Genomic DNA, 16460 nt, shown 5'->3' with positions numbered 1-16460 from the left:
TAAATCTAGTAACTCCCATTATGCTCCATCTCTAAAGATACCTAACTCCTGGCAAGTAAATGCTAACACACCTCCACTGATGGGCGCTCCCTACCACTCCAATTCAGTCAGCACCCCAGGAAGCTCCTGTCTCCCAGATGAATCTAATCCTGAGAAAATTAGGAGAAAGCCAACACGCCAAATGGGAGATGTCTCCCCACCAATATCAGACCCACTGACACCCCATGTCCCCTCCTACAGAACCTCACCTCTGGCTTCTTGAAGCCTCCCATCTTTTGCCCTGCCCTTTGCTTGCTGTCACCCACAGAAGTGGTAACTAGCATGATGTGACTCTCCCAGCTCAGTCCCCTTTCCAAGTACCAGGGTTCTGGATCCTCCAAGAAAGGAAGCAGGAAGGGAACTATAGAAAGAATGGATTCTGGCTGTTGCTTAAAACCACAGGGTCTGTGGCTGAGACGGGAAGAAACCATAATCGGTTTTCCAGAGGATGCCCTGGCTTAGAACTCTGCAGCCAGAGGCATCGTCCTTGGCTCCTGAGCAAGGTTAAAGGAGAAAGCTGCAGAAGTGTACATGGGTGCATTGAGAGAGAGAGAGAGAGAGAGAGAGAGAGAGAGAGAGAGAGAGAGAGAGAGATTGCAGAGTGTACAGAGGGTGCATCGCTCAGGAGTGTTTTGTGTACACACACACACACACACACACACACACACATTTGAATGTGCACAGAAGTGTGTATGTAGGGAGGAAAATATTTGAAAGAAAATCCCTAAGAAGGTGATGCTCTTCCCAAGAAAAGGGCCAATGTTGGTGGAATCAGTCATCAATCCCCATTGGCTGGGAAACCCACATAGTACAAGCAAGGAAGCAGAGGCAGTGACAGTCATGAGCCCAAAAGTCTGGACCCAGAAACCCCAGGGCCTCGGATGAGCAAGTGTCTCCCGGGTTCTGTCATCACTGGGCTATGTCATGGCAGGGCCGGGAAGAGGCACCTTTCTCTATCCAGAAATCCCCCGAAACCAAGCTGAATGAAGGACCAAAAGGAGGCTCCAGCTACAGAGCCCACTGGCAAACCACACCCATACTCCTAGTCATGGACTCTTCTGTGTCACTTATACTGACCCCAAGGCAAGGGCTCTGGGAAACTGGGCAGGGACTGTGGGGCTCCAGGACCTTGCATAGGCTGCCCTGACAGGAACAGGAATTTTTTGTTTCATCCTTTCCTTCAAACACGAATGCCCATTATATACGCCAACCATGTTTCTTACCCTAGGAATGTGTTGTGACCCAGTTAGCCCACGCAAACAGCCAGGTAGGGTAACTTGCCCACACAGCCAGTAAATGGCAGGACTCATATTCAAGCCCAGATCTTATCAGTTCTGAGGTCACTATCTGTGGATACAATGGGAGAGGGAGTTCTTTGAAGTGAGACAGGCATGTTCCAGCAATCACAGGGACAACTAAATCTGACCCCAAAGAAACCCACAGGGAAGTTCTCAGCACTCCTTATTCTTCCCCAACTCCTCCCTAACCCTCGGTCCACCGGCTGGGAGAGCTCAGCTACAATCCTGGGAAAATGCTTTCAGCATCTCTCAAATCTTCTTAATTCACGGACAAGGTAATGACTGCCTTGATCCAGTTACAAGTGGCTTCTAAGTAAGTTTTCCTACAGGAATGCAAAGCAGGATCCTCCGGCTTGAAAGAAGGAAAGAACAAAAGGAAGGGAGGGAGGGAGGGAGGGAGGGAGGGAGGAAGGAAGGAAGGAAGGAGGAAGCTGCTATGCCTTATCTTCTAGCAGTTTAGCCCCTAAATACATTTCATCGTGTTTAAACTCATCTGAATGGACGGTTCCAGGCATATGCTCTCAGTAAGCACCGTGGCCTAACATTCCCCCTTTACTGCCACAGGACTCCATATAGCATTTATCATCATCCTACAGATATGGGGAGCTGAGGCTGTAACTGGCAATGGCTGATTTTGCTGTAATTCCTCTAGATTGATTCCTGCCACTTGGTCCAGCATTTCCCCTGCTACAGCTGGGAGAAACCCTGACCTATCTAAAGGAGCCCTGGGCTTGGGACCTTTGGCTCCCTTGAGCTTTGTTCTTTTTAAGCCACACCCTCTCCACACCATAGCAGAACCTCCAAGGCCAGGCTGCATAATGTTGTCCCCTTCAGCCCTCCCCCAGCCCTGTGCTCCAGGCAAAAACTGCCAGCGTGAGCAGACACTTGATCTGTCTGAAGCTGTGATATTCTACCACCCAGATGTTCAAGCTGCCTGGGCTGAAGGTTTGTGTTCCACATAGTCAGGAACTCTCCAGCCTATGGATCCTGTGCCTCCCCATGTCTAACCCTCCCCCCAAACAACTAGGATGTCAGCTTATACAGCCAGCTCTGACGGAGGTCAAGGACTCATGAAAACGATCCCTTTAGAGTCTTCCCGTAGCCCAGACAGTATTGCTCTGGAAGTCATCAGGAGCCTTTTGGACTGGACAGTGCCTCCCCCTAATGTCTGCCACTATCTCCCTGCCCCCTAATGCCCACTTCCATTGTCAGAAGTTTAAATACAGTTTGGAGGGGCCCTGGAACTATTTCGCCTATGAAAGAACACAAACAGAAACCCACGTGGCTGGAGTCTCCAGGCCACTTGAGTGTACCCTAGGTCTTCCCCGGTGACTGACAAGTGCATTTCACCAAGAAGGGCAGCTGGACATCGCAAATTCAGCCTTAGAGAAAATTGTCTCCTGCTACCTGAATGAGATCAGTTCCAAGTTACAGCCCACCAAGGAGGGAAGGTGATAAGGTCCCAGCTTACAGAACTACAACCGAGTCCTCAGATCCTGATGCCCAGGGGAAACTGTGCTTAGTAAATGTGCCATTGCAGAGAATCAGTCACTGTAGGAAATCAGACTCCCCACCCCAAGACCAGTTCACACGGCGTCAAACTTTGGATTTAACCAAGCCTACTCGCCTGGGGTCTGTCATGAGACCACTGTCTCCTGGCAATGGTAGTCACCAATGCTAGGCCAGAAAGTAGCACTGACAATGGCCAGTCCCTACTAAATACCCTCGTCCCCTGAAGGATGGCCAGAGGCAGACTGGCTTCCTATTCCCAGGGCAGAGGTGGCCCATCCTGCGGCACCAGCTCCTCTCTGATGTGACTGAGCGACTGAGGTCTGGAGAGGGAGATGTTATGTTTCGACCAGTGGGGTGCTACAAGGGGTTCACCTCAGAACCAACTTTTCCCATCCTCATGAAGCTACACTCTACCCTAGAAGGTCAGGTCTGAAAGGTGCCTGTACATAGTCAGTCACCCAGCACTCTCACTTGGCTAATGAAGACAGCAGACGTCTCAGAATTCCCCAAGGCATGAAGAACAGAGGCGACCTTTCACATGACTCCCAACCCTGAGAAATGCCAAGCAACCTCATCTTCTAAGAGCAGTGGTTTCCAAAATGTATTTTTAGCAGCAGAAGCCATCTTCAAACAAAGCCTTATGCAAAAAACTTCAAGCTGCAAACGCATCAGCTGTGTTTGCCTGAGTGATGCCTAAGCCAGGCCCCAGGCTGCCCCCACCCCAGCACCAAAACTCCCTCCACAGCGCCCTCTGTGGATCTCACTTTGAGGCCCCAGGTTTGGGAAGCCTCCAAGCTTTGCAGCTTAAAGCAGCAAAACAGGGTGGACTCTTACTTAAGAGCCCTGGGTGGTATAGCTGGTCTCTGAGACTTGGACAACCTCGTTCTCTACTAGAACCTGGCCTCCGTCCCCAGTGAGTTGCCTCATACGCAGGTTGATGGAGCCGTAGGTCTTTCTGGATCCCCTGCCAGGGACAAAGGACTGCCTGCGGTACAGCTCACCCTTGCACAGAGAGACCATGAGCAGCACAGACAGGAGCATGCCACCCACTGTGAGCAGCCCGAGGCCTGCAATGATGCATTTGTCCAGATGTGAGCCCAAGCGGGCATAGTACATCTCTAGGCGCTCCATCTCCCTTGCTGTCACTGTGTCAGGGTTGACTCTGGCCTCTCGGGGGATGGCGTATGCTGTCACCACCAGGAGGATTCCGCTCACCAAGAAAACCAGAGCTGAAACAAAGCCATAGTCCACTGGGCGGCTCACAGGTTCCAGGCCTGGTCCCTCCTCTGAATGCAAAGAAAGGTCATCCCGATGGGACCGGGACAGTGAGGGGACGCCTCCAGGGGAACTGGGGGAGTTACCCAGTCTGGTATCCCCAGGGTTCTGGAAATGAGCCTCCTGCTCCTCAGAGAAGAAACAGGCGTTCTCCACACCCATCCTGGGTGGCGCCACTGGGCCCTGCGGGGCTGGTCTCCTTGGAACCTGGGGACCATTGCTCAATGTCTTCAGTTCCAGACCAGGGGGAGATGCCATTGGAAAGAATGACCCCAGCTCATCCCTCGGCCCCTTGGCAGCTAGAAGAGAAAACAGGATGTCAGTTGAATTTGCCTGCTGGAGCTCAACTTCACACTTGTCCCCTAGCACAGTTTTGGGGAGCCATGAACAGTAGAGCAATGTGACCCATGCTACATCCCCACCTCACAGTGACTGGTGTACTTAGGCTCTCTTGGCCTCAGTTTCCCCACTGACCAAAATCCCCAGTGACATTACTAATACCACTCTCTACTCCACAGTACTAAGGAGGGGTTGAGGTGATGATGGAGGAATTTAGAGGGGCTATGGGGTCCGTATTACAGCCTCCTTGCTGAGCTTAAGCAAATGATTGAGTTCCTCTGCAGAAGCAATGTTCCCATCTGTAGCCTGGGAAGCCTCTCTCATACACTGTGGTAAGGATTTCATCTAGTGACGCTCGTCAGGCTGTGGCCAGTTCAGCTAACAGGCAATGTTGTATGAACATGTGTAAGGTAGGGTGATGGTGTAGGTATGGCAGACCTAGTCAAAATGGTACCCGTACTAGTGGGTGGAAGCCTGGTGTGGGGGTGATGCACAAGTGGGAAACTCCCTAGCAGCCAGATGATGGGAAGGGGGACCCCAGAGACCAGCTGGGCCAGTTCATAGAGGATTGTGAAAGCCAGGCCAAGAAGCAATGGGCAGGCAAATTGTTGGAGCCAGGAAGGCTGGGATTTGTGTGGATTTTAGAAGGTGGCAGATCAGATGCATGGAGGACAGGGTCCAGGGTGGTAACAGGACAGAAAGGAAGGTAGAGAATGGAGAGCCTTTGTGTAAATATGTAGGGGTTGAGAAGTGGGGACAGATACCTGGACACATGCCACACAAATTCACTGCACATGTGCACTTGGATCAAAAGGCCACCAACAGACTGAGCTCACAAGAGTGCTGCTTGTTTCATTTCCAAATCTATTCATTGATTTTCGGTGAATTAGTTGTGTGTGTGTATGCAACTAATTCATCAAAACTTATATATGTGTATACGTGTGTATACACATAGGTGCCATACAGATACACATACACATAAACATATAATAAATACACTGATCTAGGATTGCTGTGGATTCTCCATCAGAGAGCCCAGACCACCTGAATCCCAGCTTTCCCGCATGTCCATGTGTCTGTCTTTTCTTCCTTCCCTTGGTACCTGAGTCAGGTCAATCCCCAGAGCCATGTCTATGCAGCAGATACTCAGTCCTAACTTCTCTTGCAAATCTGGCTGCCATGTTCCACCATCCCCTCACAACACAGACCTGGCTGGCATTGATTGGGCTTTTCCCTTCTGTGGCTCTCAATTCTTCATAGGTACACCTTCTTGGCACCTGTCACTTCTGACCCCACAGCAGAAGCACAATGTTCCATACATACTCTGATGTCCCGAGGGTACATACATTCGCAGCCCTGGCACACAACTGCGCAGGCAGCAGAGACCCTAGGTGTGGAGTGGCTCTCCTGCTCTGACTCTCTGAACTCTCTGGTCACTCTCCAGTGTTCTGTGGGCAACACGAGCGAATAACTGAAGCGATGGCAAGTGGATGGATGGATGAATGAATGAGTGAATGAATGAATGAAACTCGGAGGGGCAGAAGTGAGAAGTCTCTGGTCTTCCCATGTGGATGTGTTTGTTCTCTTAGCAAACATGTGGCCTTTCATCCCAGTTCAAAGACTGCTACTTCTCACAAGTCCTTTCTATCCCGGTGTTCCTCCACACCATCTCTGTTTAATATACGCTGAGCATTGACTACCTGTTAGACTTTCCGGTTAGCACCTTACTCAGGAATAGCTCAGCTCTGTCACCGTGTTTTAGAAAACACACTCAAGAGCCCATGGTATATGTATGGGGACCAGGGGCCAAGAGTTGAATATGTGTTCCCCACATACTTGTAAATCCCACACACTGCACCTTCCTTCCCTGACTCTTGGAGACCTCACTTGAGACAGCAGGCACTGGCATCCTGATCTCTCAGAATCTCCCTGTTTTCCTAGTCTGCTCTCAGTTCCCAGAGAAGGAAGGAAGGGTTTGTTGGCTTTTTTACTTTTTGTACCAAAAGCCACTTAGAGCCTGAAAGTAGGTGCCACTTAATGGCCCCCGCCTGTCAGGCCCTCGGCAAGCTCGAACAACATGGGAATGGTCCACAACACCTTCCCTAGATGGGTACATTAGTGCCTCAGATCCCAGAGGATATCCAGGGTACTCAAATTCTTAGAACAGGAGTCTCTTGTACCCAAAACTTTTTCCTTAGGCTGCCTGGGTGAAGGAGCAAACACAAGGAGGCTTCCTCCCTCTAATAGCTTCAGAATGTCTGTTTCTCTCATAAGATGTTTAGTAAGTTACTAAAGGGCATTCCTACCAATTACCCAGACAACACACACACTTGCATACACTTACACACACTTACACACACACATACACACACACTGGTGCTCACAGATCACACTCCAAACACAAAACCACACCAGTTACTGTAATTGTATCTGCAGCCCTATGGTTCCTGAAAGACAGGTGCCCCCTACCCCAACCCCACCCCCGTTCCATACTCACTGTCCCCTGGACTATTCCCACAGCAATGCCCACAGACCCGGGAAGTAAGTGTGACTCACAGATCCACGGGTCACTCTGGTGGTACCCACAAGAGGGTAAAATTGGGAGAGAGAGGGCGGGATGAGAGAGGGAGGGAGGAAGGGAGAAAGAGACTACCTCTAGCACTGCTGAGATCTAAGCAGGATCCACCCAGACCTGCCCAAGTCCAGCACTCTCACCCATGGCGCATGCTGACACCCGGGAGCCAGACACACTGCGAGGCTGGGTGAGGCTTCGCAAACCCAATCGATAGACACATGCACTCGATAGTACACAAAGCCTCGGGCGCGCAGATGCAGACACGCAGGTCCACGCGGTTATACCCAAAGTTCTGCGCGGAAAGCCCCACTAACCCGGCCCCCCGCCTCCCGGGCGCCCGCCGGCCCGCAGTTCACACCCCCTGCTCCTGCCCTTGACCGCCAACGCCACGGGCCGGTGCAGGCCAGACCCGGCGGATCAGCGCTCGCAGAGGGGCGGCCCTGGCAGGCTGGGGCTCGGTGGGGCCGGCGTGCTCTAGGGTGCCCCGGACGCGTGTCCTTCGTTGGGCCGCGAGGTCAGGCGAGCTGTCCTTCGCAGCCACTCCCCGCCTCAGGCCCTGCGCCGGCGGCTTGCGGTCGGCGTGCGGAGCCGTGTCGGGCCTCCCCAGTCACCGCACGCCGGAGCACAGGGCTCCGGGCTGCCGAGGGTGTGCGCAGATCCCTGCTCCGCCGCTGCCTCGCCCTCCCCGGCTCCCGCCCCCTTCCCGGCCCGCCCGCAGCGGCTGCCCGGGCGCACGTACCTGCTCGCGCCGCGCCGCGCCGGGCTGCACCGCGTCGGCCGCTGGGGGGCTCGGAGAAGGGACAGGGCAGGGAGGGAGCGGCGGATCCTGGAGCGCCGCCGATCGAGCTCCGCCCGCGGCGGACGAGGGCGCCGGGAGAGTTAGCGTGGGGAGGGAGACGGAGGCGGCTGCGGGTGCCCGGCCCCCACCGCCCCTAGAGCCACCTCTGTCTCGCCCGCGCGCGCTGCCCGGGGAAACCCGAGGCTAGGAGCCCGCGGCGCTGGGTGCAGGGGCGGGGCGAGGGAGGGGCGGGGGAGAAGACCCCTCCCCTGCCTCTGGGGGAGACCCTGCTACACTCAGGGATGCTTTTTCCACCCCAGGTAGGATCCAGGGTCCTCTTCAAGGTCTGAAGATCCGGAGCCTCTTTGCTGCGTGGGGCTCGATGGCTCACGGGCGCCACGTGAAGGCAGAAACGAAGCCTCTACCCACCTCTGTTTCTGATGGGTGTCCTTCTGGGGCATTGTCCACAGCCACGCACACTCTTAAGCCCCAAAAGTCACCTGCAAGGTCCCTTCTGCTGGACAGCCTGTCTGGCTTCCTCGAGGACACACTGAGGTCCCTCCATCTAGTCATTCCTCTGACCTGTACCGAAGTGGGGCCGAGGCAGGTGCACAGGTTTCTGTTTTAAGGGGAACTCCTCCCTCTTGGAGGGCCCAGGCCAAGCCCAAAGGGAAGTCTGGTGAGATAGGAAAGGTTATGGTTTCTGAGAAAACTTCATGGCCAGCTTCAGGTAGGTCTTATTATCTCTCTGAACTTCATTGTCCACTGTTGTCCAAGGGAATCATAACTGCTGACTCAGGACTCTGCTAGTGTGAGAGGAGGCCATTCTGATATCCAGGAAGACAGCTAAGGTGAGAAAGCCCTACCGTGGCCCTGCTGGCAAAGACTCATAGGTCCTATTCCAAAGGCATTTAGTCCTCACCCACTAGGAGAGCAAAGGCTGTCTTGGAAGCCTTGCGGGCCTACATAACCAGGCCCTGTGCTATACCTCCAGAGCTAACTAGGTCTGCCTCCCTCTATCCTTCCAGGCCTGAGCCGATTGCATCTGCACAGGGAAGCTGGCAGCGGTCACCGATCCTGTGCAGTTCATCTCCACCCCTCACGGGGTATGACCTTGTGCAAAAGTCCCTCTTTAAGCTCATTTCCCATCTGTAAATGGACTCAGGACTTACATGAATTCCATGAGATCCCAACCATTAGCATGTCCTTAGTTCCTTCCCTGTCCTGCATAGTCCTGCCTCACAGCACATCCCCAGGGGTCACCCTGTTCCCTCACTTCCCTCAAGTCTTTGCTCACATGTCACCTTCTCAGAACCACCTGCCCAGGCCATCTTCTTAAAAAGAGTAGCGCCCTGGCACCGTTCATGCCTTGGCGCCCTGCATGCCTTCACTCAGAATTTCTCTCTAAGGCGTTCATCGGCTCCTGAGAGTGTATTTCCTTGCTCAGTGTCACTTCTGCTTAAAAATAAGTAACATGCTGGGTGGCAGTGATACAGCCCTGCACTGGGGAGGCAGAAGTTCGAGGCCAGGAGGTTGTACAGAGTGAGTTCCAGGACAGCCAGTGCTGCACAGAGAAACCCTGCCTTGAAAACCAAAATCAACCAAACCAATCCAAAAACGAGCCAAGTAAATAGTACAGGCCTTGTCTGTTTCCCTCCCTGGTGTATCCCCAGAGACTTAAAAAGGAGCCAACAGGTAGGAGGCCCTTGATCTATATTCTTTGAATAAGAATTGAGAGATGCACAGCTATTCTTTGAGCTCCTACTGTATACTTGCAACTAAGCAGAGGGCATCCCTACCCTCAAGAAACTCCAGTGATATTCCAGAAGGAAAAGGGATACACACAGGTAGTGCTGTAGCTGCAGTAAAGTCTAACAAAGGTTCCTGTGCCATATGCATTGGCCTCTCAGGCAGGGTGCTTGAATCTTGGGGATGGGATAGCTTTTTAGCCGAAGAGGGGACTGGACCAAGACGGGCACTTACATAGATGGCAAGGCAGATGGATCCAGCAGAGGACTAGCGTGGGACAGGCCTTGGGGCAGAAGGGAGACGCTGAGCATGGGCACGGAGGGGTATGGTCACAGTGGGAGACCAAGGTAGGAGCATGGCAGATGAGGCTGTGCTGGACAGGAGCCAGGTTTCTGCCTTGAAGGCCAAGAAGGGCGTTCTCAGAACAGCGGGATCCCACGTGGAAGAGTATCAGTAGAAAGTTAGCCAACCTCCTATCCTTTCCCATGTGAGTTTGACTTTTGGTTGAAAAGCTCAGGGTTTTTGGTTTTACAAGGCCAGAGATATATTCCAAGTTATTGGGCAACACCGTTTAGATAAATATGACTCCTGTAAAGAAAGCTAGAATGATCCACACAGCAACGGACGAGAATTTTAGAGCAGTCAGTATGAACTCATGTTCATCTTAATATAGATGTGGGTGATCATGCATAGAAATACTTACAGAGCAGTCCTATGTGCTTCTGACGCCATGGGTTACCATGCAGACATGGCCAAGTCCAAGAACCACACCATGTATAACCAATCCTGATAATGGCACAGAAATGACATCAGGAAATCCTGGTCACAAAGATATGAATCTCTTAAGAGGGTTGACCCAAGTTCCTGAGGAACTTTGCCAAGAAGCACAAGAAAAACCTACAGATGATGTAGGCCAACAATGTGAAGGCAATGAGGGCGTGTGCAGAGGTCATCAAGGTCCTTGTGAAGCCTGAAGCAGTTAAGACCAAGATGCCAAAGGGCCCCTGCCACAAACTCAGTCATCTGGCTTTCATGGCTCACTCCAAGCCTAGGAGGCAGATTCTATTCTGCATAGCCAGGGGTAGCAGGCTACGCCAAGCAAACCCCAAGCTCAAACCAAGGCCACGGCCAGAGTCCTAGCTCTGGCCCAGGCTTCGGCTCCAGTACAGGTTCTCAAAGGTGCCCAGGCCCCTGTGAAGTCCCCATAGAAAAGGCGTCTGTCTGCCAATGTGAAGGCAGATGGAATTGTGGGACACTCCCACACATTATTTGCAGGTAGTCAGTACCCTATGGGTTTGTTTGTTTGTTTCGCAAATAATCGTGAGGCAAGATCTATTTAAAAATATTTACAGAAACGTGCATATACATGGGTTCACACACATGCATTTCTTTGCTAGGAGCAATTGTACTTTATAGCAAAGAGCACATACACCTAACACAGAGATCTTGGTTTCTTTTACGTGCGTGCGTGCGTGCGTGCGTGCGTGCGTGCGTGCGTGTACCTATGGGAGTCAGTTCTCTCCTTCCACCATATGGATCCTTGGAATCAAACTCAGGTTATCAAGCTTGGAGACAAGTGCTTTTCTGGCTGAGCCTGAGATCTTCAATACCGTTCTTCAATAAAAGGAACCAGGACTCCTTGGAGCAATGAGGCAGAAAGTATATAAGATGAATCAGAGTAAATTCTACACCCAGGGCTGGAGAGATGACTCAGCAGTTAAAAGTAATGGTTGCTTTTCCAGAGGACCCAGGTTTGATTCACAGCACCTTCATGGCAGCCAACAGCCATCCATATGTAACTCCAGTTCCCAGGGATCCAGTACCCTCTTCTGGCTTCCATAAGAACTAGGTATGCATATTGTACATGGATTACATGCAGATAAAATACCCATGTACATAAAGTAAGACAAATAAATTCTTTAAAAGATGTTTAATCAAAAAGAAGTCAAAAAGACAGAGTACAGCTGGATGTGGTGGTACATGCCTTTAATCCCAGCATTTAAGAGGAAGAAACAGGTGGATCTCTGAGTTTGAGGCCAGGTCTACACAGCAAGTTCCAGGACAGCCAGGCTACACAGAGAAACCCTGTCTTAACCACACACACACACACACACACACACACACACACACACATACTCACATACATACACTCACACACATACACACACACTCACTCACACACATACATACACTCACACACATACACACACTAACACACACATATACTCACACACACCCACATACACTCACACACACTCACATACACACACACACACACACACTGATGTGATCATATCAAAAGGCACAGGTCAACTTAAAAGTGCTGCCAGCCAAATCTGGGGAAAAAAAGTTGAGCAACAAAATGGAAACTGGTCTAGTGATTCTGGGTTGTCACTGAAAGCATAGAAGAATATTCCTGACTCCATCCTGATATAAATAGCAAAATGGATTAATGAAAGGACAAACTACTGGACCGTATTTTATCTGTGTGGCCCCATGGTCCTCAAAGCATGGGAACGTAATGCCCTACCTCAGGCATTGACTGTACCTAGTAGCGGCCTTTCCAAGGGTGTGTGTGTATGGTGAAGGGAGTTACGTAAGAACCTGAGAAACCTGGTGCACTTCCCTGGGCCAACACTTAGTCCAGGTCCATTCTAGTGGTCAGATTATGGTGCGAGTGTGCATCCTTGTTATAAGGCAAAGAAAAAGATGCTTTAGTTGAGTGAGGTGGTGCACCGCTGTAGTCCTACTATTCAGAATGTTAAGTCAGGAGGATTGCTGTAAGTTTTAAGTTTTGTCCTGTCTCCTAAAAAGGAAGGGGGAAGGGTAGTTCCATGTTTAAGAGCATTTTCTGAGGGGTTGGGGATTTAGCTTAGTGGTAGCTAGGCAAGCGCAAGGCCCTGGGTTTGGTCCCCAGCTCTGGGGGGAAAAAAGAGCATTTTCTGCTCTTGAGGAGGACCCAGGTTGGGTTCCCATCCCACAGACATGGTGATTCACAATTGTTTATAATTCCAGTTCCAGGGGATGGGATGTCCTCTTCTGGTCTCCTCAGGCACCAGGCACTGCACATACACAGTACACACACATACATACATGCAGGCAAAACATACAAAAATCTTAAAAAATGACTCCATCACAATTAATATTTCTTTTTTATCTTTATTAACTTGAGTATTTCTTATTTACATTTCGATTGTTATTCCCTTTCCCGGTTTCTGGGCCAACATCCCCCTAACCCCTCCCCCTTTTATATGGGTGTTCCCCTCCCCATCCTCCCATCCTCCCCCCATTACCGCCCTCCCCCCAACAATCACGTTCACTGGGGCTTCAGTCTTGGCAGGGCCAAGGGCTTCCCCTTCCACTGGTGCTCTTAGTAGGCTATTCATTGCTACCTATGAGGTTGGAGCCCAGGGTCAGTCCATGTATAGTCTTTTGGTCACAATTAATATTTTAATTGTCCCTTTAACCTTTACAACTCACAACCTCAAACTAATCACGTGATCACACAGATTCTGAGCCCGAACTATGGGACAGGCTATGAAATACTTGAGCAGTTCCCTTCAAAACTGAGAAATTACCACAGGCCAGAGGAGCTTAAAGGAGTAACTTCATACATGTATCCTGGGTAGGAAAGGGTTAACATTGGCACTGTAGCGTCAGAGGAAATCATGGGCTTTATCATGCTAATATCATGTTGGTTTTTACACTGAAACCAACACACAGCCCTAATTTAAGGACATTTGGAGTGATATATATGAGAATGCTGTACTATCTAACCTCTCCCCCTTTAATAAACCAAAACCAAAAAGTTATTACCAGGCATAGTAGCACACAGCCACAATCCCAGCAATTGGGAGGCTGTGGCAGCAGGTGAAAGGAACCTTGGCTAATAACTAAGTTAGTTGGTTAATTACCATTCTCTAACAACAGTCGGTAAAGCTATAACTACCCAATGGGAAATTATACTTCAGGCTTCCTGAACATGAGGACTTGTATACCTGGAAACAGGTCCCAAGGGACATGAAGCATTTAAGTCAGGAGGGGACCCACACCCACTCAAGAAGTACTGTTCTGCTGGGCACAAGGATTTCCACTCACAGCAAAGCGTGATGACACAGGAGTCCCTGTCCTACATCCTCCTGAGCAGGTCAATGCCAAGTGTGACCTAGTGTCATCTGTAGATGTGGGTACCCAGTTGAAGTAACAACAACCCCGGGAATGATGTGGTCAGCCTTACGTTGTGAATATCTCCTGCCAGCTACTTCCATTCATAGGGAGGAGATCAAGAAGGACAGGTCATGTGTGCAGTTTTTATGGCCTTATTGACAAATGGCCAGTTCTCAATAAATTAGCTGTGATTGTGTGAGAAGATGTGACTTGTGAAACAGAATGCAGCTCTTCTGGAGAACATTAGAGCATCACTTGGTGGTCTAGAACTTCCCAGAGTAGTGGGAATGTGATAAACGGGGATACATGGGTGTTTTGGTTGTCTCCTGCTGTATTACAAGTTACCTTCAAACTTCCTGGCTCATGTTTTCGAAGTGTGGGACAGCTCCATTGTCTTCCATGGGGTGTCAGCAGGTGGCATAGAGATCTGGGAACTTTCTTGTGCAGCTCAGACTTCACCATGTATCTGCGATTTGGTTCTCAATGTCATTGGGAGTTTCCCTTCTTCACACAGTTCCTCCATGGGACCAGCTTGGGCTTCCTTACCTGACAGTGATCTTCGGGTAGTCAGAAACCTTATACAGCCCTCAGCCTTCCCAAGAGTGCAAAAGAAGATGCTTTAGGACATTTTGGAGTCAAGGCCTGGCATTATTTCTACTGCATTGTATTGCTTACTACAGCTCAGAGTCAAGAGGAAGGATCTATACATGGGCGTGAACCCAGGGATCACTGGATGCAACTGAAGTAACCTCTCCAATCCTCCTTCATACTGTGCCTATATGCATACATCTATCACCTTACACACACACACACACACACACACACACACACACACACACACGTCATATTGCTTAGAGTAATGGCAAAAACAACTTATCTGAAGCTGAAGCTGATGCTATCAAGACTGCCACTGGTATGGAGTCCTTGATGGTGTATGGCACCCTGAAATGACTCTGTTTTCCAGCTTCTCTTGCAGCTACGTATGGCCAAGTAGATGGTAACTGAGAAACATGTAAGTTCCCCAATGGGAGATAGATATGTTTTCCTTGTCTCCTTTTGTGTTTCTTGCTGTCAGGATGTATATATGTATGCTTAGTGGCTGGTGTTTAACTAGGCAACCATCTTGAGATATTTGGGTAGGACAACAACAAGCCTGAAGGAACCTGGATCCCAGATGAACCGAAGGAAACGATGACCTGGAGTAATTTCTCACATTTCTATGTATGAGCGAAATCAACTTCCAGCAGCCATCACTGTTATTTGAGATTTTCCCTTACTCAGAAGAACTGTTCCTGTGTAACAGAGTCAATTTCAGGCAGTATAAGTAAATCAAGCTGAAAGTGGATGGAAAGAAAAGGCATAGGACGGGCTGAAGTTTGCAGATTTGCTCCACCCTGCAAATGTTCCTGGTGAGAGAACAAGTCTGCAGGACTCAGAGGCCAGCAGCTGACACAAACAGTGGTCACCCAGTGAGCCTAGGTGGAGGGAGCAAGAAAGATGCTCCTGAAAACAGAAGCATCCTGGAGGCCTGGAGATGGCTTCGTGGTAGAGCCTTGCAAATGTGAGGATGTGGGTCTGGTTAGATAGGAGGCAGAAAGGATAATCTCCACTAGTCAGCTAGCCTGGCCTCCACAACAGTTCACATTTGAAAAGGTGGAAGGACCCACACCCAAAGTTGTCTTCTGACCTCCTCACGTGAGCAACACACGCCACCCCATGTCAGTGAAGTAGAGTCACAAAATGACTGGTAAACGTGTCCAAGTCCTCAGAGCTGGCCTCAAAATCAGACCTCAAAGCTGAGTACGGTAACTAATAACCCATTCCCTTGGGCTGGTCTGAGACGATGACCTACATGCTATCCCCAACCCTACTTGGTTCGTACTCCGGAATCTAGAAGTGTTGGTGACTATCGATTCATGTCCATTCCAACACCAGCCTGCCTCCTGCTTTTCCTGGGGCACTAATGCTCTGCTGGAAAAACCCAATGTCACATCCATGGGATATGGCATAGGGAGGACAGGAGTTGGAGGCCACATTCAAGACCCTAGAAGAGCCCCCTTCACACACACCTCCAGCTATACCTTCTGTGGAAAGAGAATGGAGGGAGACAAGGAAACGAGGGAAGCTGAGAACCACATCCCCAGCCTCTGTAAGAGCAAGTCCCTCCATCCAACAGTTCCTTGAAGCTAAAGACCTTGCCATGTCTCATCCATAGATGGACACTGCCCAGGGCATCAGATTAACAAGACTGGAGCCATGTCCTTGGATTCAGATCACTCAGCATGCTGGCCTGCTGAAGCCGAGACCATGCTTGCTCACGAGTCTCCTCCACTCATACAGGGTATGTAGCACACGTGCATGCAGAGTGCACATAGAGTGGTTGGCTAGGACATTCCTGTATATACAGGATACTCATGTACAGCAGTGTATTCAGAAAGTGTTCGTGGGGGAAGATGTGTGGACATATCTGTGGAGGTCAGAGGTCAACCTTGGGCATTTTCACAAGCAGTCCACCTTGTATTTTGAGACAGGTCCTCTTTCTGGACTTGCCAACTAGGCTAGAGTGGTGGCTAGTGAGCTCAAAGGATCTCCCTGTCTCCACTTTCCTAGTGCTGCAATTACAAGTGCATGCCTGGTCTTTTACATGAGTCCTGAGACTTGAATTCTGATGCTCACACATACACAGCGAATACTTCTACTGTCTTTGCAGTCCTTCATCTGCCACTCT

General features: G+C 50.3%; 1 protein-coding gene across 1 annotated transcript; it reads right to left on the bottom strand.

The window, feature by feature from the left end:
• Window positions 1–3425: 3425 nt before the first annotated feature.
• Tmem74b (transmembrane protein 74B) lies at window positions 3426–8042 on the bottom strand. Its single transcript, NM_001399501.1, has 2 exons — window positions 7778–8042; window positions 3426–4423 (listed from the first exon to the last, which is right to left on the bottom strand). The coding sequence occupies exon 2, from the start codon at window positions 4380–4382 to the stop codon at window positions 3684–3686; it is 699 nt and encodes a 232-aa protein (NP_001386430.1). The 5' UTR covers window positions 4383–4423; window positions 7778–8042; the 3' UTR covers window positions 3426–3683.
• Window positions 8043–16460: the final 8418 nt, after the last annotated feature.

Source organism: Rattus norvegicus, chromosome 3 (genome assembly GCF_021556685.1).
Source record: "Rattus norvegicus strain SHRSP/BbbUtx chromosome 3, alternate assembly SHRSP_T2T, whole genome shotgun sequence".
NCBI lineage: Eukaryota > Metazoa > Chordata > Mammalia > Rodentia > Muridae > Rattus > Rattus norvegicus.
The sequence above is the reverse complement of the archived record's forward strand: the minus strand, read 5'-3'. Positions and strand labels throughout refer to the sequence as shown.